We start from the raw sequence: 23,941 nt of genomic DNA on the forward strand, positions 1-23,941 counted from the left end.
ATTTAAACAATAGTCAAGGACAACACAAGTAAACACAAAATGCAATTTGTAAATTAAGGTGTTTATTATTAAAGGTGAAAAAAAATCCAAACCATCATGGCCCTGTGTGAAAAAGTGATTGCCCCCCTTGTTAAAACATACTATAACTGTGGTTATCCACACCTGAGTTCAATTTCTCTAGCCACACCCAGGCCTGATTATTGCCACACCTGTTCACAATCAAGGCATCACTTAAATAGGAGCTGCTTGACACAGTAAGGTCCACCAGAAGATCCTTAAAAGCTACACATCATGCCGAGACCCAAAGAAATTCAGGAACAATTGAGAAAGAAAGTAATTGAGATCTATCAGTCTGGAAAGGGTTATAAAGCCATTTCCAAAGCTTTGGGAATCCAGCGAACCACAGTGAGAGCCATTATCCACAAATGGCGAAGACATGGAACAGTGGTGAACCTTCCCAGGAGTGGCCGGCCGCCCAAAATTACCCCAAGAGCGCAGCGATGACTCATCCAAGAGGTCACAAAAGACCCCACAACAACGTCCAAGGAACTGCAGGCCTCACTTGCCTCAGTTAAGGTCAGCGTTCATGCCTCCACCATCAGGAAAAGACTGGGCAAAAATGGCCTGCATGGCAGAGTTCCAAGGAGAAAACCACTGCTGAGCAAAAAGAACATCAAAGCTCGTCTCAATTTCTCCACAACACATCTTGATGATCCCCAAGACTTTTGGGACAACATTCTGTGGACCGATGAGACGAAAGGGGAACTCTTTGGAAGGTGTGTGTCCAAGTATATCTGGCGTAGAAGGAACACTGCATTTCATAAAAAGAACATTATACCAACAGTAAAATATGGTGGTGGTAGTGTGATGGTCTGGGGCTGTTTTGCTGCTTCAGGACCTGGAAGACTTGCCGTGATAAAAGGAACTATGAATTCTGCTGTCTACCAAGAGATCCTGAAGGAGAATGTCCGACCATCTGTTCGTGTACTCAAGCTGAAACGAACTTGGGTTCTGCAGCAGGACAATGATCCTAAACACACCAGCAAGTCCACCACCGAATGGCTGAAGAAAAACAAAATGGAGACTTTGGAGTGGCCTAGCCAAAGTCCTGACCTGAATCCTATTGAGATGTTGTGGTATGACCTTAAAAAGGCCGTTCATGCTCGAAAACCCTCTAATGTAACTGAATTAGGACAATTCTGCAAAGATGAGTGGGTCAAAATTCCTCCAGGACGCTGTAAAAGCCTCATTGCACGTTATCGCAAACGCTTGGTTGCAGTTGTTGCTGCTAAGGGTGGCCCAACCAGTTATTAGGTTTAGGGGGCAATCACTTTTTCACACAGGGCCATGATGGTTTGGATTTTTTTTCACCTTTAATAATAAACACCTTCATTTACAAATTGCATTTTGTGTTTACTTGTGTTGTCCTTGACTATTGTTTAAATTGGTTTGATGTTCCGAAACACTTAAGTGTGACAAACATGCAAAGGAACAGGAAATGAGGAAGGGGGCAAACACTTTTTCACACCACTGTACATGCTATGAGTTAGAAATATCTTATACATTTTACAACTTTGTGTAAAAAAAAACAAAAAACATGTTTTCATTTTCTTTCCACATTTTCCAAAAGCTTGTGGAAAAAAGTGACATTTCCAAAGACTCATTATGCCTCACGGAATATATGATGAGGAATTTGCTTTGTAAAATGTGGTCATGTTGTGGGCATTTCCATTGTCCTGTTGCTCCATTGCCTTCAAAATTGTAATAGGTAGTCAGGAAATTAAATGTGTGATTTATGCCCGGAGGTGATACTGGAATGCCTGGAGGAATGCCTGGAGGTGATACTTGGATGTTGGGCCTCTGTATGTGGCCAGGCTGTGAAAAAGTCTCACACATGTGGTATTTTCATACTCAGGACAAGTAGCATAATGTGTTTTTTGGGTTGTAATTGCAAGTATGCCTGTGCCGTGTGTGAGAAATAACTTGTTAATATAACATTTTTGTGTAAAAAAAAAAAAATATTCTTAATTTACCAATTTATGGGAAAAATTATAACTTCAAAAACCTCACTGTGCCTCTTACTAAATACCCTGAACTGTATACTTTCTAAAAAGGGGTCATTTAGGTTATCTTTGCCTCAAGAAATGAAGAAATGAAGAAATGAAATGAAAGGCAGTCAGTACATCAGGATTATTCAATTTTCAATGATACATAGCATAGCTTGTAGACTCTATACAGACTATATAATATACACCAATTTGGGTTATTTTTACCAAAGATATGTAGCAATATAACTTTTGGCCCAAATTTATAAAGAAAAATTGTTGTATAATCGAAATTGTAATAGAAACGAAAAATGTTGTTTTTTTTTTTGTCAAAATTTCTGTTCTTTTTTTAGCTTATATTGAAAAAAATAAAATAAAAACAAAAACAGTGGTGAATAAATACCACCAAAGGACAGCTCTATTTGTTTGAAAAAAATATTATTTTTAGCAGTTCGATGCACCAGAACATGGGTGATGTGTTACTGTGAGTTGTGTGCTTCAACGTAAGTGCATTGTGGTGTTGCATTGGGGTTTCACCGCAATATTCGTAATGCACACTTTACCAAAACGCCATGGTGTGAATTTTTCCTATGTTATGCTTAACGTATCCAGATTCAGCTCTTTCATGGCTTACTTTTAAACTAATGCCAATCTAGCTCCCTTTTAAGGGGATTATGGGAAATGGCTCTCCCCAAACAGACTGTGGCACTAAACCTGCATGTAATTAGGAGAACCACAACCTTCATTTAGAGATATGGCAGTGCCTCCACCCTAATTCTAATTTGCCATGCAACTGGACCTCTCGCTACCCACAGCCTGTAACTGAACAGGAAAAGAAGAAGCACACTCTATCACTCTGCTCTCTCCTTCTATCAGCATGTTCCTTGTTAGCACATGAGCACTGCAGCACAGCTGATACTGCTTCACCCTCTTCTAGTCTGAGCTTTTTGAAGAGTAGACTGCAAGAGGATACCAAGTGAAATTCAGGTACTTACACTGTTACACTGTTGAGCACAGAGCTGCACTGATTTGAGCCTTTCATTTATGGAGTATAGCTTAACCACTTGCCGACCGGCCACAGTATATACACTGCGGCAGACCGGCTCACCTGCGCAAAATGACATACCTGTACGTTGGTCTGTGCATGTTAAACTGAAAGGCGCACATGCTCTTGCAGCACACCGCGGTAGCACATCCGTGGGTCCCGCAGACTCAATGTCTGCCAGCCACCCACGATGGCAGTGAGGAGAGTATGTAAACAAGGAAGATTCCCGTTCTGTCAGATGACAACTCTGAGATCTGCTGTTCCGGAACAGCGATCTCTTTGCTGTCCCAAGCAGCCCAGCCCCTACACAGTTAGAACACACCCAGGGCATACAGTTAACCCCTTGATCACCCACTAGTGTTAACCCCTTCCCTGTCAGTGTCATTTATACATTGATCAGTGCATTTTTATAGCACCGATTAAAGTAATAATGTCACTGGTCCCTGCTGGGGTCAGATTTGTTTGCCGCAATGTTACAGTCTGACTAAAAATAGCAGATTGTCGCCATTACCAGTAAAACAAAAAATATAAAAGTTCATAAATCTAGCCCCTATTTTGTAAATGCTATAACTGTGCAAAGCAATCAATATATATGCTTATTGTGATTTTTTTTACCAAAAATATGTAGAAGAATACATATCGGCCTAAAATGATGAATACATTTGTTTTGTTTTTTATAGTTTTTTTGGGGATATGTATTATAGCAGAAAGTAAAAAATATATATATTTTTTTTCAAAATTGTCAGTCTTTTTTTTTTGTTTAGAGCGCAACAAATAAAAACTGCAGAGGTGATCAAATACCACCAAAAGAAAGCTCTATTTGTGGGGAAAAAAAGGACATCAATTTTATTTGGGTACAGCATCTACAACGTCCCACGCCTGCTCAGTTGTCAGGTAAAGCGACACAGTGCCGTATCGCAAAAAAATGGGCTGGTCATTAAGGGGGTAAAACCTTCTGGGGCTAAAGTGTACAGCAGACATTGTATGTAAACGACTGTGGATCCACTTTAAAACTCCAACATCTCTCACATAATAAATGAGTGGGATTGATGCCAATCAACTTTGGAAATATTTTTTTTCTCATTCACTTTATTACATTTATATTATCTTTTTAGCGATTGTATACTATAACAAATGTCTCTGTCCCACTCTGACTTTAGTTCATCATGCATCGGATGAAAGTCCTGGGAGTTATCGCTTTGGGAGTGGCTTCTCTGGTGATCGGGATTCTTATTGGACATTTTGCCATTGCGCCAAGACTACCCACATGGCTTCAGAGGATGAGCACAGATGGAGACCCCAAATACAGCAAGCAGCTTCACCAAGAGATTCGAGCAGAGGAAATCCATAAGAACTTGCAGTAAGATCAAAGTTTTTTTTTTTTTAAATATCACACCACTGGTACTGCTTTAATGTGCGTCATCCTGTGTATGCTTTATTATCTTGAAATTTCACTTGAATGCATTGTACATACCAGTTATAACACCCATTACAAAGACTTTGCATTTCCATATTACATAATGTTAACCACAATCAGTTCTTTTATTGATTAAAATGAATGTGCCTTAATGCCTAAACATTAGATGTTAGTGACTGACATCACAGATGTGCTGATGCATTGTTTACAGCCTATTATTTAATCCTTCACAAAAATCTAACTCCTGCTCAGTAATCATTTCATTAGATGTACTTTTATTCAAAGTTTATTCATCTGTGTTGCAGAGCTCTATATATATATATTATTATTATTATTCATGATTTATATATGTAGCGGTGGGCTCCTGAAGAGCACGCACTATGTGTTTTTCAAAATTTTACTTTACCCAAACTACAGTTTGGTTTGGGTCTATTTGCCTAAATTTGACTTCTGTGTCAGTCTGACTGGACTGTGAGATGTTCAGTTGGCCACAGGGGGCACTATTTCTGGTGGCAGGCATGGAACTATGGAGGGTATTTAAGACACGGACGTTACGTGGTTCTGGGTTCCGTTCCAGTATGCTGTGCTGATTATATGGTCCTGGTCCTCCTGACCAGCCCCCAAGAAGGCTATGGCCTGGGGTGGGGATCCACCCGACTTTAATGCCTCGGGGCTGGCTAGCCCAAGGCAAACGAACTAAGGAGGGATTCCAAGGTGGATGGGTGCTGTCTCCGGTTCGGGAGAAGCCCAGTGTACTTCAAGCATTCCAGGGGAGGACTCTTTAGAAGAACACCACGTACGGGTTGGTTTTCTTAACAAGAGCCTGGAAGGGCTGAAGTAACCGAGAGAATCCAGTCTTGTGAATATTGCCAAGCAGGCTGAAAGATCCAGGTATCCTACAAGTGTTCTACAGCTTAGTTTCCCTATGTGTTTTGCAACAACGTTGGGGATAATGACTTTGTTCCTGCGTAAACACTTGGTTGGCTGCTAGGCCTTGTGAGAGAGGGACTGTCCAATCTGTGTGAGTGATCATCCAGCTGCGAATGGCTATTCTCTGGATGCAGTCAAAGCAAGCAAGTTCTTTAATGTTTTTTGGACTTGAGAGTACCTGAACTTCCTTTCCAACCCTCTGATCCCAAGTTGAAAGACTGTTCAATGGTTTCAGTTTTTGCAAATAAAATCCATTCAAGTGGATCTATTGTCAGTCTCAAGTTACTGGGCCATCTACCACGGGACATCCCCTAGACGTGCAACAAGGAGAACTAAAGGTAACGGTAAGCCCAAAAATAACCAGCAGCTCCTTTGGGGGTTAGTGCTAGATATAGTACCAACAGTTTACGCAGCGCTTTACAATGTAGAGACAGGGGCAACATAATTACAGTACAGTTCAATACAAAAGGAACAGGAGGCCCCTGCTCGTAGAGCTTACATTGTAAAGGGAGGGGGTGGTGGTACAAAAGGTAATAGCTGCAGAGAATGATTTGATGGGGGTATATATATATATATATATATACCAATCCTAGATTAACTTTGTGAACATAAAAAGTAACTGGGCACTTCAGAAGTGAGCTTTTGCCTTTAGAATGTTTATATTACTGTACATGCCCCGCTGGGGAGATTTTCTGTTTCAGTGACCAGTGTTAGTGGTTCAAGAAATGGGGAAATGATCCCCAATGCAGATACTGCAATATAAACAACAAAGGTTATAGCCCTTCCCTTCTCTATCCATAACTCTCTTGGGTGGTGGACTGGGTGGGGGTTACCTTCTGAATATAGGGGACACAAGGAGTTGGAAGTCAATTATTCTCAGAAATCAACCAGCCCAACAGCCAATTAACTTGAGTTGGTCACCCTAGGGGTGCTCTTAGTAATACTATGGGCCTGGAAATCCCACTGTGTGAAAAGGCACAAGATCATATCACCAATTGTTTTTTCTGCACTGCTCCTCAATGAACTAGGCCTCTTGGCCAAGTCCAGGGCAATTTCTGCTACCAGGCTACAAGGCCTAGCCCAGTGATGGTGAACCTTGGCACCCCAGATATTTTGGAACTACATTTCCCATGATGCTCAACTACATTGCAGAGTTAATGAGCATCATGGGAAATGCAGTTCCAAAACATCTGGGGTGCCAAGATTCACCATCACTGGCCTAGCCTGTGCACCTGCACCAGCACTATTTACTTAATTTATTTTTCTCTCACATTTGGTAACTTTGCACTTTGGTCTGTGTTTATTTCACTTGAATTGAGGGTATGGGTCTTTGGGTCTACCCTGAAGTCTAGAGGAGGATGTGTGGCCATTAGATTCCTTCCTCCCCTGAACCCGGGGATCTCTTCTAGGGACTCGTACCTAGTACTCGTTGGCAGGCTTCAGCTGACCATGGGGTGAGGGGTCCACCAGACCCTTTAGCTAGGTGGACCAAGTTGAGCCTTGCCTCCGTCATTGCTTCATGCCCTGGGAGGGGTCAGGGTAGAGTTCTACTTCTTTGGGAGGTGGATGAGAGATACACCCTTAGGTGCACATTTTGTGTGTAATTTTTAAATGCATTTTTTTGTACACTTAAGTGTTTTGTTTTTGTGCACCACCGTGGGTTAAAAAAGCAAAAAAATAGTCAATTAACTTGAGAACCCCCAAAGTTCCCCCTGGAGTGGACTTAGTTGTCTGGCACCGTGCATGTCTTTAAGTGCACTGTGTCCGGGCGCTGGATGCAGTGCACTATGGGAAGCACCACATCATTGCAATCATGAGATTGCAGACGTGGTGCTTTATTTGCGGGATTTTAACCCGCCTTGTGGCACAAACGAAAGTGCCGATTAGCTTCCGCCTGTAGAATCACTACGGGCTGGAGTATTGTTGTTTAAATTAGAGGTTACTTCCGGGTTTTACAAAAACCGGAAGTGACCTCACAGCTCCGTTCTTTGCATGGCCCGAGTGGAGGTGGAAGCAAGGTAAGAGCCTTGCAGCCCTGAGGGTTTTTGTTAGTACTGAGGAACATTTGCCAGCTCAGCTGCCTAGCTGATATTTAATTGTAGTGTCTTTGTGCAGTTCTGCTTTTGCACATAACCATGTCAGTATTCCTAACCTCCCTGACCTGCTTCATAAAGCCGTGACAATGCTTTCTCATTGCTATACATCCCTCAATTACTTCCCAGACTGTCTTATCACTGTGCAGTTTTCTGAACATGTCCTCCAGTCATTCCTCATCCCTCCAACAGATAATATCTTCCTGATGAGTTTACTTCCTCTTTGTCTCCCTGCAAAGGTAAAGCATAATGGGCTACTATGCATCGCATAGTAGCCCATTATGTGTCACTCACCTGACACAGGAGCCAGGGATGTCACCGCTGTCCCCTGTAGTCCGGAGAGTCCATCTTCTTCCGGGTATCGCTGCTCCGGCCACTCACAGCGCCAGAGCAGCGATGACGTCAGCGCATGGGAGCCGCCACTAATGGCGTATCACCGTTAACAGCGGCATGCTGCTAACGGCGATAGTGTGCCTGCGTGCCGCTGTCTACGGCACATGCGCCGTAGACAGCTGTCACTGTCTTTTAGAAAATATCTCCTAAACCGTGTAGGTTTAGGAGATATTTCTTGGACCTGCAGGTAAGCCTTAATCTAGGCTTACCTGTAGGTCAAACTGGTTTGTAAGGGTTTACAACCACTTTAAACCCCCTTCCTAACCAGACCAATTTTCAGCTTTCGGTGCTCTCACATTTTGAATGACAATTACTCAGTCATATTGTACCCATATGAAATTTTTGTCCTTTTTTTCACACAAATAGAGCCTTCTTTTGGTGGTATTTAATCACTGATGTTTTTTTTTTTGCGCTATTAAAAAAGACTGAAAATTCAGTAAAAAATAAATAAAAATTCTTTGTTTCTTTTAAAATGTATTGCAGAGTATTGGCAGACTATTGCACAGTGTTGCATAGTATTGCACAGTGTTGCAAAGTATTGGCAGAGTATTGCACAGTGTTGCAGAGTATTGGCAGATTGTTGGCACTGAGCAGCACTGTGGGCACTTCACATCCAACCCACAGAACTGCTGCCATCTCTCCCCCTCTCCCTTCTCACTGTACAGATCGGTATAGAGAGGGGAGGGAGGAACCGTTGTCATGACGTGACACAGGTTTGTTTACAAGTGGTCACTCCGTCACTTGATAGAGCAATCACATGGTAAACAGCCGATATCAGCGGCCGTTTACCGTGATCCGTGCTATTCTTCATACATACACACACATAATATAATAATATATACATACATATATATATATATATATATATATATATATATATATATATATATATATATATATATATATATATATATATATATATATATATATACACACACACACACACACACATATACATATATATATATATATATATATATATATATATATATATATATATAATGCAAGATGTCCGATGATATTCAAGCATTGAGCTGTTTGTGCTGCTGAGGGACTGAGGAACCATTGTCATATTGTCATAGGCATGGACAGGACATCCTGGGACTTGTAGTTCCACAGAGATCAGAACACTATAGGTTTGTTATTTGTGAACATGCACTTTAAGTGATAATACCTTGTGTAGATTTGCTGAGTTATGGATTCAAGTGATATTGAACCCAAATGCAAACATGTAAGATATTGCATTATTCCAGTCCCTAAATGTGATGACTGTATTCGTTTTATTTTTTTAGTCTTTCTTAGACTAAACGTACATAATGTGCAGCCTGGTATATGATGTACAGAGCCCTGTGTATAATGTACAGCATGGTATATGGTGTACAGAGCCCTGTGTATAATGTACAGCCTGGTATATGATGTACACAGGAGACGGAGTGGGTGGATCCTATAAGGGGTGTGGCTTGTGAAAAGTGGGAGGGGGAAAAAAGGAAGGTCGGGATCTGGCGCCCCCCCATCTTAAAACTTCACCAGCCGCCACTGTGTGAGATTATAATCATAGGAAATAGATACGTTTATTCCCAGGCTTCTGAATAATTAAACCATTAGATCACAGGAACACTTGTCTAATAGTTTCTGGTCTAGATGAAATACAGCAGTAGCAGCTGTAGCTGCTGCATGGAAAGTCATGCGATCCAATTCTGTGCCTACTTCCTGGAAACTTCCCTCCAATCCCCACCAGACCTGCAATCTGGAGTTTTTAACCTAGATAGCAGGGACAAGAAGTACCTGCTAAGACCGTGATAATTACCAAGCAACAGTTATATAGAGACACTAAAAGTTTGGAGCTCCCTCAGGGGTGTAACTAGAAATCACAGGGCCCCATGGCAAAATGTTGTATGGGGCCCCCCTGCAAACAGCCCCCCCCCAGAAAAAAATGAATGCCATTGAATGACAGATTACCACACCCATGTAGCACGGTACCCAGGCAATAGCTTACATTAATTTTGGACAACAAAGTATGCAGTATACTGTATGCAGCCTCTAAAGGACACACATTGTTGACCTCAGTGGCGGTGCATCCATAGAGGGTGTAGGAGTGCTGCACCCCCTCTCCTGCACCCATCAATCTCCAATAGATAGATTCATGCATTGCATGAATCTATCTATTGTTGCCGATGCCGCCCCCTATTCAGGTGTCCGGCACCATCACTTGATGGGCATAGTGGCTGCGATTGATGGCACAGTGGCAGTGTTTGATGGCACAGTGGTGGCAATTTCTGGGTACAGTGGCTGTGTTTGATGGCACAGTGGCTGCTCTATGTGGCTGCGTGTGCCGGGACATGACCAGACTCGCGTGGCCCGGGAGGCTTAACAGTAAACTTACATTCCTCATCCTTACCCATGGACAGATCCAGAGTCTAGTCTCGGGAGGGACACTGACAGAAAATATGATTTTTTGGGGGGCAATTTATTTAGGAAATGGCTGGTGTTAACGCTTCAATCACCACGGTACCATGGTTGTTATGGTGTCAGGATGATTAAAGCGCATTATTTCTATCATTACATTGTTATAGAAAAGGAAATAGTTCAACTCACCATAATGCAGAATCAGTGGGAGCCCTGAGTGTGTCACTTGCCACCATCGCCTGCCACCAGATACAGATTGTCACTTGCCACAAGTTGCAGATTGTCACTTGTCACAAGTTGCGGATTGTCCACTTGTCACATGTTGCAGATTTCACTTGCCATGTCACCTGCCACAAGTTACGGATTGTCACTTGCCACGAGTTGCAAATTGTCCACTTGCCACACCACCTGCCACAAGTTGCGGATTGTCACTTGCCACAAGTTGCGGATTGTCCACTTGCCACGTCACCTGCCACAAGTTGTGGATTGTCACCTTGCCACGTCACCTGCCACACATTGCAGATTGTCCACTTGCCACGTCACCTGCCACAAGGTGCGGATTGTCACTTGCCATGTCACCTGCCACACGTTGCAAATTGCCCACTTGCCACATCACCTGCCACAAGTTGCGGATTGTCTACTTGCCACGTCACCTGCCACAAGTTGCAGATTGTCTACTTGCCACGTCACCTGCCACAAGTTGCAGATTGTCCACTTACCTCTCTGCTGCCTGCACAGTGAGTGAGGGCGGAACTGCCGGGATGCAGGGCGGGTGCCGGGCGGTGAGAGATGACGTCATCTCTCTGCTCCACCACCCACTGATTGGCCATCCACCGAGCCCCCCAGCTGGCAGTGAGGGCAGAGTGACTGTGCGAGTGCCAAGCAGTCGAGCAGCTCGGTGGCTCACCCACCACCCGCGCTGCACGCCGACTCACCGGGCCCCACCCGGCTGCAGCGCCTCATAGCACCCGTGTGGGTCCTTAAAGCAATTGTAAAGTCTCTTTTTTTTCCTATAAAATAATAAACATTTTATACTTACCTGCTCTGTGCAGTGGATTTGCAAAGAGCAGCACAGATCCTCCTCTTGTGTACTTCTTCCAAATTTGATTGACAGCAGTGGGAGCCAATGGCGCCACTGTTGTGTCTCAGCCAATCAGGAAGGAGAGTCTCAGATGGCTGACACAATCATGGACATCGCTGGACAGAGATGGGGCTCAGGTAAGTATTAAGGGGTGCTGGGGAGGCTGTTACACACAGAAGGCTTTTTATCTTAATGCATAGAATGCGTTAAGTTAAAAAAACTTCTGACTTTACAGCCACTTTAAGCTGACCATACATGATACAACAGAATTGTACAGTTAGATCTGTAATCAGCTATGCAGTACAAGGGCTTGCCTCATATGATACAAATTGAAATTATTGTTTAGGTGTTTCCTCATCTATAGTTTTCTTCAATTGGGAGAACACTAGGTATCAGCCAGAAATAACACTGCATGCACGCACTAATATCTAAGCTGTCACAACCCACAAATGACATTGTACAGACTGGTGGGGAACCTTGCTTCTGACACCTCTTTAAAAAGTCCTCCCTTGCAATGGGGCTGCAATGAGGCACTAGATACAGAAGTACAGAAGTTTTTCCTGACCCTCCCCTCCCACAAGTTCCTACATGCTGTTAGAAGGGTGATGTTTTTATTCCTGTAAAAGAGGGATAGAGTTTGCGCTATGGAGACAGAAGTTAATTGGAAAAGAAAGTAAAAAAAAAAGAAGAAAAAGGCCAAGATTAAATTGCTTTTGGGAAGGGAGGCTGCCACTACCAAAAAAGCCCAACTTGATAGGTTGGGAAAAACTATAAATAACAAGGTGGTAGTTATGGCGCTCTCCTATGACAGTGCAAAAAATCGCTTCCTATTTATGTTAAAAATCGCATACTACTTAAATTACAAATATTCAGCCTTCTCAAAGTGCTAGTGGTGCTAAATCACGGTGCAAAAATCTGCAAATTATTAAAAATCTACAGGAAACATATATAAAAAATGAATTGGAGGTTAAATAAAATCACAACTGTGCAAAAAAAGTGCTTACGTGCTGTAGTGTAAAATATGTGCATATAGTGCCTGTCAGGCTTATATTATCTTCACACAAACAAGCTTTTCAAAGTGCACAAAAAACCATTTGAAATCTAATAGAAAATCCAAAAAGACCAAAAAAAAATTCGATAAAAATAAAAAATCCTCAGAAAAAGTATTTTCAGAAAAAAAATTTTCCAAAAGAATTTCACAAAAAGTTCAATGAAAATGACTTGTGCTCAGTGCCTGGTGTATTCTGAAACACAACCGGTGCGTTTTCCGTGCGTAAAGCAAATTGCCGCACTCACCAGCTCCCCTGCCCCTGCAGGGGTTAACTCGCCTCCACAGTGTGAGCCCCTGTGCCGCTGTATAGAGCTGGTCCGGTTTAGTGTTCAGTTATTTCTCATTTCCTCGTGTATAAAGAAATATAAAACATCCATAGTGTAGTACTGTTTTTAAAATTAGCCCCTTTATTATATACAACAACAAGTGGCTACTCACATGATTACAGGTTAAAAACGTTCGTAAATGTCACAGATATCTCAAAACACCGCCGCCGCCTTGTAAGAGAGAGTGTGTACATTAGGCCACGCCCTATGCGTTTCATCATTGGACGTCGTCTGGAGCGGCCATCTTGGTGCACCTCTCTCTTATTATAGGGTGCCTGTACTGCGCATGCGCGGGCGCAAAAACGCCATATTGGATACTGGAATGAGACCTCACAACGGAGTCCTATGTATTACAGCATGCAGGCATGTACCTCATTACATCCGCCTTCTTATCCTCTTAAACAATTTCCACAGATACTCGGATTCCACAGATTCCACAGATTTCCACGGATACTCCGACTGTGTGTGGTATGCACCGGACTGATTGCGTCGGAATATCCGTCGGACCCAATTTTCCAACTTGTTGGAAATATTTTCCGACCAACTGGTTCGATCGGACATACTTCGATCATGTGTAGAGAATTTTGATCGGACCAAGTGCCACGCATGCTCAGATCAAATTCCTACATCAAAGCTATTGGCTACTAGCCTGAATGTAGTCCCATCGTAACGAAATTACGCCATCAAGTTCTGAAAGATCAGATTTTTTGACAACTTAAGCCGCGTACACACGGGCGGACTGTCTGTCCAACTTAGTCCGCCGAAACACATTTCAGCGGACAGTCCGCTCGTGTGTGGGCTTCAGCGGACTTTTTCAGCGTGCAGTCTGGCGGACTAAGTATTTCAGAATTTCCGTAATATTGTCCGTCCAACTTTGGTTTCAGCGGACAGTCCGCTCGTGAGTAGGCTAGTTGGACGGACTAAGTATGGCGCATGCTCATAAAGGATTTACACCGCGGAAGGTTGCATTGCTGTGTATTGGACGTCCTATTTCTAGTCCCGTCGTACGTGCTGTACACGTCATCGCGCAAGCTTTCAACGGACTGTTTGTTCATCGTGTGTGGTCAAGTCCGTTCATTCGAAAGTAGGACGGACTGTCCGTCGGATTGTCTGACGGACTTAGTTGGCCAGACAGTCCGCCCGTGTGTACGCGGCTTTAGTCCGACCGTGTGTATGCAACAGTTTCGGACAAGATCCGACGGACAAAATCCGACGGATTTGGTTGTCGAAATCTCCGACCGTGTGTACAGGGGCTAAGAAGGGATCAGCCATGAGTGCAGCAACATCTTTTATGGTAATAACTGCAGCATCATCTCTATGTTGAATAGAAAAAAAAACTAAAAGAAATGTTTAACGTTTCTCCACTCTATGCAAACATAGCAAAATAACAGGAATGGCTGGAGTTAGGCTTGAACTGTTAGGTAAAAAGCCTATGTATTCATGCAGAAAGCTGAGGGTCATGGGACTTGAGTTCCAAGTAAGCCATATTGTAGAGCATATGGACCCTTCACACTAGAATTCGCAACAGACACAGGGGCAAGGAGGAGGAGTGGACCTGTTTTTCTGAGGCTGTTCAGCTACTGTATTTTCTGGCATATAAGACTACCTTTTACACTTAAAAAAAATTTCCAAAAATCGGGGGTCGTCTTATACGCTGGGTATACAATGCTGCCCGATGGATGTCGGCCCCCAAATGTCTGCTAATACTGTATGTGGCTTCAGCTACAAACAGTATACGCCGTTGAGCTAATCCCGGCGAGCGATGTATTCTATTAATGAATACAGAGCCTGCTTGGATTGGAGTAACAACCTCTGTCAATCCGAGCAGGCTACATAGAGTAGCCTGCTCGGATTGGGAGAGAGAGAGCGAGAGAGAGCGAGAGAGAGCGCGCGAGAGCGTGCGAGAGAGAGAGCGAGAGAGAGCGCGAGAGAGAGCGAGGCAAGGGCTGATGATGCTACAGCCTCTGCCAATCTAAGCAGGCGTTGTATTCATTAAAATAATACACCGCTCACCATACTTCCCTGGGTAAATCCATTCACTGATCTTCTACTACTATACATCCTGCTGTTTGCCTTTGAGGTCCCAGGCACCCAAGAGGGACAGGTAAATCTGGGACATATGACAGGGGGGTTATTAAATGTATTTTAGTGGACAATTCCCATAGAATGTAACCCAAAAGTGGTATAGGTTTGGTTAGTTAAAAATTCTACTTTCCAGAGTTGTGGCATTCAATAGATCTCTGTGTTATTATTGTTTGATTTACTTTATGACATATCACAGCATGGCGGATGAGTAGTTGGCATTCTTGCTTTGTGTTTTTTAATGGTTCTAATGTTTTTTTAAATGGTGTTGCCTCAGAAGGGGGGTAGTCTTATACCGCGAGTATTTCCCAAAACCTATGTTTTCACTTGAAAAATAGGGGGTCGTCTTATACACCCAGTCACCTTATACGCCGGCAAATACGGTAAATCTATCTCTTGTTGATGAGAGAGTGATTAGAGCACGTCTGCTGCATACTGACCAGACTGCTGAGAGGCCAGGCCAATGAAGACACAGAGGCTGCAGTAATCGCATCTGCACTGTTGCTGCAGGGAGACCAGAGCATCCTCTCACCCACTACTTCCCAGTACTGAATCTGCATAGGCATTCTGTAGAGAGACTGAAGGCCCCCCCTTCTACAATGAGAGATCGCAGCCTCACCAGGTGAACTAGTGAGAGGGTACTGCTCATTGTTCCCACTGCTATACTGCACCTATACTGCATGCTGGTTTAACAAAGCTTTCATTAAAAGCACCAATGCTTCTTAACCACTTGCCGACCGCCGCACGACGATGTACGTCGACAGAATGGCACGGGCAGGCATAAGGGCTTACATGTACGTCCTTGCCTGCCCGCGGGTCGGGGGCCCGATCGGGCCCCCGCCCGGTGCCTGCGGCGGTCGGTATTCGTTCGGGAGCGATCCCGGACGAGGGGACGGCCATTCATTCATGGCCACCCCCTCGCGATCGCTCCCGACGAATGAAAATGTCCCGTGACATCACTTCCTCTCCTGTAATGTAAACACAGGAGAGGAAGTGATGTATTCTCTCCTCCGTGTCGGTATTTTTCGTTCCGGCACCGAGGAGAGAGCATCGGTGAGTTGCACAAGCACTACACTACACAGTAGAACATGCCAGGCACACTCACACCCCCCCTTTACCCCCCGATCACCCCCCAATTACCCCTGCCCCCCCCAGTCACAGTGACACCAATTGCTTTTTTTTTTTTTTTTTTGCATTGGTGTCATTTGTGACTGTAATAACTGTTAGGGCAGTTAGGGTTAGCCCCCTTTAGTTCTAATGTGCCCCCCTAACCCCCCCAATAAAGGTTTAACCCCGTGATCACCCCCCGTCGCCAGTGTCACTAAGGCTGGGTTCACATTGCAGCGGTTTATGAGAACGAATGTGATTCGCACCGCACTGCAGTGCAAATCACATCCGATCTCTGTGCGATTCGAGTTCAGCCATACAGATAGTATGGCTGAATTCGTGTCGCACCCGCCGCACCCGCCGCAAATTCGCACGGGACCCTTTTTTTGGTCCGCAGCAGAATCGGATCGCATGGGTGTTCACACCATGCGATCCGAGTTTGCAGATCGCACTGCGATATGCGAACTGATCTGGGGGTGTCATTAACATTTCACTGACACTCCCAGCAGTTCGCATAGGGCAGTGTGAACTGCCGCCGGGAGGCATGCGATGCGGGAACCCGCCGCGGATTCATGGCGTTCCCGCATCGCTCCAGTGTGAACCCAGCCTAATAAGCGATCATTTTTCTGATCGCTGTATTAGTGTCACAGGTGACGCTAGTTAGGCAGGTAGGTATTTAGGTTCGCCGCAGCTTTTTATAGCGCCAGGGACCCCCATATACTACCGCATAAAGCCCCCTGATTTCCCCCTAGTTAACCCTTTCACCAGTGATCACCATATAACTGTTACAGGTGACGCTGGTTGGTTAGTTATTTTTTTATAGTTTCAGGGCACCCGCCATTTATTACCTAATAAAGGTTTAACCCCCTGATCACCCGGCGGGTGTCATTTGTGACTGTAATAACTGTTAGGGCAGTTAGGGTTAGCCCCCTTTAGTTCTAAGGTACCCCCCTAACCCCCCCAATAAAGGTTTAACCCCGTGATCACCCCCCGTCGCCAGTGTCACTAAGGCTGGGTTCACATTGCAGTGGTTTATGAGAACGGATGTGATTCGCACCGCACTGCAGTGCAAATCACATCCGATCTCTGTGCGATTCGAGTTCAGCCATACAGATAGTATGGCTGAATTCGTGTCGCACCCGCCGCACCCGCCGCAAACTCGCACGGGACCCTTTTTTTGGTCCGCAGCAGAATCGGATCGCATGGGTGTTCACACCATGCGATCCGAGTTTGCAGATCGCACTGCGATATGCGAACTGATCTGGGGGTGTCATTAACATTTCACTGACACTCCCAGCAGTTCGCATAGGGCAGTGTGAACTGCCGCCGGGAGGCATGCGATGCAGGAACCCGCCGCGGATTCGTGGCGTTCCCGCATCGCTCCAGTGTGAACCCAGCCTAATAAGCGATTGTTTTTCTGATCACTGTATTAGTGTCACAGGTGACGCTAGTTAGGCAGGTAGGTATTTAGGTTCGCCGCAGCTTTTTATAGCGCCAGGGACCCCCATATACTACCGCATAAAGCCCCCTGATTGCCCCCTAGTTAACCCTTTCACCAGTGATCACCATATAACTGTTACAGGTGACGCTGGTTGGTTAGTTATTTTTTTTATAGTTTCAGGGCACCCGCCATTTATTACCTAGTCTCACTAGTGTACTCCTAAATTTAGGGGTGTCTACTTTCCAAAATGGGGTCATTTGGGGGGGTTTGTGCTATCTTGGCATTTTATGGCCTTCAAAACTGTAACGCCCTTAGAAAGCCTGAAGGCGGTGCTTGGTTTTCGGGGCCCCGTACGCGGCTAGGCTCCCAAAAAGTCCCACATATGTGGTATCCCCGTACTCAGGAGAAGCAGCAGAATTTATTTTGGGGTGTCATTTCACATATGCCCATGGAATGCGTGAGCAATATATCATTTAGTGACAACTTTGTGAAAAAAAAAAAAAAAAAGTTTGTAATTTTCCCGCAACTTGTGGCAAAATATAAAATATTCCATGGACTCAACATGCCTCTCAGCAAATAGCTTGGGGTGTCTACTTTCTAAAATGGGGTCATTTGTGGGAGTTTTGTGCCATCTTGGCATTTTATGGCCTTCAAAACTGTAATAGGTAGTGAGGAGTGAAGTCAAATATTTACGCCCTTAGAGAAACCTGAAGGCGGTTCTTGGTTTTCGGGGCCCCGTACGTGGCTAGGCTCCCAAAAAGTCCCACATATGTGGTATCCCCGTACTCAGGAGAAGCAGCAGAATTTATTTTGGGGTGTCATTTCACATATGCCCATAGCATGTGTGAGCAATATATCATTTAGTGACAACTTTGTGTAAAAAAAAAAAAAACAAATTATTTTTTGTCATTATTCAATCGCTTGAGGCAAAAAAATAAAATATTCAATGGGCTCAACATGCCTCTTATCAATTTCCTTAGGGTGTCTACTTTCCAAAATGGGGTCATTTGGGGGGGTTTTGTACTGCCCTGCCATTTTAGCACCTCAAGAAATGAGATAGGCAGTCGTAAACTAAAAGCTGCGTAAATTCCAGAAAACGTACCTTAGTTTGTAGATGTGACAACTTTTGCGCAAACCAATAAATATACAATTATTGACTTTTTTTTTACCAAAGACATGTGGCTGAATACATTTTGGCCTAAATGTATGACTAAAATTGAGTTTATTGGATTTTTCTAATAACAAAAAGTAGAAAATATCATTTTTTTTCAAAATTTGCGGTCTTTTTACGTTTATATCGCAAAAAATAAAAATCGCAGAGGCAATCAAATACCATCAAAAGAAAGCTCTATTTGTGGGAAGAAAAGGACGCAAATTTTGTTTGGGTACAACATTGCATGACCGCGCAATTACCAGTTAAAGCAGCGCAGTGCCAAATTGTAAAAAGACCTCTGGTCATTTACCAGCAAAATGGTCCGGTCTGAAGGTGGTTAAAGGGCCCCAATGGTAGCCAGCAGAAAAACAGCATAAAGGACTACCCCTCCTGTAAAACTATCCTGCAGGCCCCCTTGCTCCCCATTCCTTCATTTTCGATGGACAGTGCTCATTCAGTTGTTATAGGCCTAGCATTGTTGCCATTAATACACTTTGCCAGAATAGTTCCTGTGTTTGGTATATCAAGCTTTATTACTGTTCACTTCTGCACTGTAGGTGATCTTGGTACCTTTTATGCTGATCTGGGCGCCAGGTGTCATCTTATGTCTACTCCTTATCTCTGAACACACCGTATGCTAATTTTTATTACCATTGTCAATCTATTTCTATGCTTACTTTATTACTACCCATATCAGGTGACAATATATCTGTCATGGTTTTGCAATCGTTTATCTGCTTGTGGCCCCGACCTTGGCTTTGTCCCTCACCATCCCTATCCTCCTGTTGCCTACTGTGGGTGTGAGCTGGGGGACCCTGGGGGTCGCGACCTGGAGCCAGTTGCAGCCAAGTCCATCCTCACCACTAGAGGCGCTGGTGAACACCTGATGGCTCTTAGACTCTGCGCCCCAGGGAATCTTACGCTCTAACCCCGGTGGGATCCCCCGTCCGCAGCAGTCAGCCGTAGGGTCCACAACCTTGCGGTGCACTCCTGACCCCTACGGTGTGCATCTGTCACCTCGCCTCGAGGTGACCTGACAATATCTAGTTTGCCTTTACTAATTGGTTCAGTGCCTGTTTTCTGGGTGTTAAGTATTGCTTTCAGTGATTTTCTGTGAAATTGCATGATTTGTACAAGTTCAGTTCTTAAAGAGGTTGAGGCAAAGGACAGAGGACACATCCAAACCAGAGAGCTCCTGCGAGGGTAGCACTATACTAACCTGACTGCTATAAAGCATAGGCATAAAGCATTGCTAATAATTATAGCCTTGCCCAATAAAGACTCAAAAAAGAATCATAAATTATTCACTTGCAATACGCCTTTAATCGTGCTAGAAAATTTGCTTATTTCAGGGAAATAACTTCCCTAGCACAATCCCCTCCCTCCTTGCATTTGTAGGCAGGTGCAGGCATTCCTTCAACCTGTAGATGGCACTGTGCATTATTACAGGTGGAGATAGGTTTGTTAATTGTACACTTACAGACTCCATCAGTCTTCACCTCTTCTAAGAAGTTCCCCACACACCTTATGGTAAAAAAGTGTACAGGAGAGCCATTTGTCAGATTAAGACAGAATCGAGATATAGATTATGACATACAGAGTGCTACAGCAATAAGCAGATTTATTTTGGAAGGGTTTAGGAAAGGGGAAGTAGAGGGGATTAGAGGGGATTAGCAGAAGGGCAAGAAATATGGATAGAGAGCAATTACTACAACCTAAGAAGAAAAAAGAACAGTCAGAATTGGCCTTAAAGTGGTTGTAAACCCTCCCCCACAACTTTGTCCCATGTAAATCAGCATAAAAAACCCTAATGCACACTGCTTGTAGATATCTCCTTACTTGCTTAGTATTGTTGTAATCCTTTTTGTTCTTTAGAATGACGTCACTGAGCATGCCCAGATCTCTCCTGATTTACGGCACACTCTCTATGTGCTTTTCTATCTGTTATCAGGACTTCCTATGGCACACAACACTGAACTCCCAGGAGGCTGCAAAATCACTCAGAGCTTCCTCCTACACACCATGTGACCATGTGACATCACATGCTGTGTAAAGCAGGGCATGGGACAGCATAACTGCAGTCTTATCAGTTGAAGCTGATACGATTGACAAAGGCAAACACTAGGTAATTGGCACAAGTAAATACTATGAACAGGGAAGCAGGGTTGCCATAGAAACGTTGGATTGAGAAGGAGGCTTGGTTAACAGTACAGGAAGTGCTCAATGTAAGGGTGGAAATACACTCCACTGTGGACGCAGAAAACAATACTTAAGATGGAGCTGCCTTGCCCCTGGAAACAAGTTTTTTAAAGTTTCTTTAAACAGTAAGTAATATGCAATTTGGGCTGGATTACAGTGGCTATAGTTTGATAATTACTTATTATAATGGACTAAATGAAAAGAAGCATCAGAGTGGGAGAGTTTACTTCTGCTTTAATTATCGCTTGTAGTAGATGATACAAACAAGTAGAGGACATTATTAAAAAGCACCTTCCACACGAGTTTAATCTCCCCAATACCAGGACTGAATACACATACTGTATATGGGGAGGTGGTTGATGAAATTTATCTTCTGATAACAGGGTTCCCTTAACAGACAAATTCACTTTTAGTGAAAGTAATTGTGAGGTTGCTTTAGTTGCCATTCAAATCTGTCTAAGTGTATGATTTGGCTTAGTCAATAAGCATTTAAACAGGTCACACACTGTTTGCTTTCTGTTGGTTTTGCAATGTATGATTACTTTTAAAACGACAATGTATGTTTACTTTTAAAATGACATTGCTCAGACAAATCTGGCTTGATCTTCCGGTTTTTCAACCTTTTGTTTTCAAAGATTTATTTCTATCACACAGGTCTAAATTGCTAATTAACTAAGAAGGCCCTGGTCCTTCACTTTTGCTGCAATATTATTTATAATAACCATGAATAGACTCGTCCTTATGTATGACTTTAGATCTGACCAACAAGATCATTCTTCTTGATTATATAGGAACACAATGACATCCAGCTATTCAGGTAATTAGTTGGATCTTTTCCACCTTCAGTGGAAGTGACCCAATTATTTAGCTGGATAGGATACTGTTCAGTGACATTTTAGATTTACCACTACAGTGTATCGCAAACAACAACTACCATTGTACTTTCACGCCAATGATGACATGCTATCACCTGCCCTAACATTTAAAGTGGCATAATGGGCAAAATCAAAGTGGCATTCATGATGTAGGTTAGAACTAGTGATGACAGAGCAGGTGGTGTTTTTCTCCATCTCAGTCTTATCTGTAACATTTGTTTTATTGCCTTTTGATTCTGCCGATAAATCAATTCATTTTATATGCCCTTTTCAAATGGTGATTGTTCCATACTTGCCAACTGTCCTGGATTTTCTGGGACAGTCAAAATATTTAGTAAGCTGTCCCATCATTAGGACCGTGGGGACAGCAGTAGTTCCCTAAAACCCTAAGGCTACTTCCATACTAAGGCGCTTTACAGGCGGTATAGCACTAAAAATAGCGCCTGCAAAGCACCTGTAAAGCGTCTCTCCTGTCACTCCTGTGTGAAAGACAAAGTGCTTTGGCACTGGAGTGGTGTGCTTGTGGGACCTTAAAAAAAGTCCTGCAAGCCGCATCTTTGAGGTGCTTTAGGAGCGGTGTAGTGGCGCTTTTAACCCTTTATTCAGCTTCTAGCTGGGGTTAAAAGCACCCCACTAGCGACCATCTCTCATACACTCAGAGACATAGAAAAATCCATAAGCTTTGTTTTTTTTTATTTAGGGGATCTAACTTGGATGGGAATGGGAAATTATGGGATGCTCAGAAAGATTCAGTGTAACTTGCTTGGGACTTCTATATACACTCCTGTATATACACTCCCGTCTGCTCTCCAGGACAACTCTTGCTTAAGACCTCTTTCCCTTTACTCCTCCAGCACTTCACTTGCTGAAGACCGTTACTCCTCAAGCACTTAATTTGCTGCAGATTCCCAGACCAGCTAGCACCACATGATTGGACCTGACAGTGAATCAGCCAGGCCTCAGTGAATTGCCTTTTGCGGGCAGGGACCCCGGGCCCCTATGATGTTGGAATAGTTCCGATGCTATCTCATAGCTCCCAACTGTCCCTGATTTGCAGGGACTGTCCCTGATTTGGAGCAATGTCCCTCTGTCCCTCATTCCACCTCATTCGTCCCTCATTTTGGTCTGATCTATATAGTTGTATATAAAATGCACTTTTTATCTTTCAAAAAGTGTTTCCCAGTGCTAAACCTTTCATCCAATTTCTAAACTGCTGCATTTGTTCATGTTGAAAGCCAAAATAAAAGAATATTAGTGGTAAAAAAAGTCGTTGTGGATTTAATTAACCTTTTTTTTTAATTAATTCTCCTTTAAGCGGGTGTAGCAGGGGGCGTGTCCTATGCCTACATACATTTGTTAGTAGGTGTCCCTCATTCCCATCTCAAAATGTTGGGAGGTATGCTATCTGTCCTCAGCTCGGCTACTGATTCCAGTAAAACTTCTTCAGGCCCTGCCAACCCTCCTGGCTGCAGCTGCCTCTTTCCACTGCCCTTCGCACAGTCCACACTTCTGGTTCTGCACCCATCACAAAACTCCCGGTTATCTCAGGCATGCCTCCTAAGTCCTCCTGACTGTGCTTCACTCACCAGCCCACCTGGCTGCAACCAGTTGTCCTCTCTGGAGCCTCTTAGCAGTGTTCTCCTTGCTCTCTCATGTGCCTCTCCTCCAGGATCTCTTCTCCTCCTGGCTGCACCCGAGCCCAGGCCCAATGTCACCACCCCCCCCCCCCCAGACTGGGGAGCTCCCTGTGGGCCCCGACAGCCTCCATACTCTCTCATTTCAGCTCTTCCATGCAACAAATCCTCCCCTGGGTGTTTAAGGAGGACTGCCTCCTACCAATCCAAGTTGGGTTTGGTCAAGGCTCCTTAGAATACCCAAGGCAGCTCCACCTCTCCTTCTAGCACCTTCCAGAAAGAAGAGGGAGGTGACAGTGATGCTACCTCTGAGTCACCCAGCCCTGCCCTGAGCCACTCCCAGCCCAGAATGAAAACAAACAGGCCTTGCCACCAGCTAGGTCTGCCTACATTTTCCTACTCTATAGAAAAATCTAACCACTAGCTACTGCCTAACTAGAGGGTGCTATACAGAGAATATCTATTGCCAACGTCTGCTGCTGACACCGGGTGCATTGCTCCAAAGAAAGGGATGTGAGCTAAGCTAATGTCCGGAGACATGTTTGGGAAGGTAAGCAGGCAGAGGTTATGTCAGGAAAGATTTCTTTGCATGCAGGTGTGGACGCATGTTAGCATGCCAAAGAGGGTCAGGAGAGAAGGGAGCTGGTCAAGTCTGCAGGCAGG

General features: G+C 44.0%; 1 protein-coding gene across 2 annotated transcripts in view; it reads left to right on the forward strand.

Moving 5' to 3' along the window:
• The window catches only part of LOC143943111 (putative N-acetylated-alpha-linked acidic dipeptidase), a 232,883-nt gene that overhangs the window by 14,793 nt on the left and 194,149 nt on the right, over positions 1–23,941 (forward strand). The window contains exons 2-3 of one of the 2 annotated variants that reach the window (XM_077464673.1): positions 3,855–3,984; positions 4,251–4,450. In XM_077464673.1, coding sequence (XP_077320799.1) covers positions 4,257–4,450 — 194 coding nt within the window. In that variant the 5' untranslated portion in view covers positions 3,855–3,984; positions 4,251–4,256. The remainder of the gene's footprint in view (positions 1–3,854; positions 3,985–4,250; positions 4,451–23,941) is intronic. The other variant, XM_077464672.1, reaches the window with a different exon arrangement.

Source organism: Lithobates pipiens, unplaced genomic scaffold (genome assembly GCF_037356315.1).
Source record: "Lithobates pipiens isolate NorthernLeopardFrog02 unplaced genomic scaffold, aLitPip1_a1.2 Scaffold_30, whole genome shotgun sequence".
NCBI classification, from domain to species: domain Eukaryota; kingdom Metazoa; phylum Chordata; class Amphibia; order Anura; family Ranidae; genus Lithobates; species Lithobates pipiens.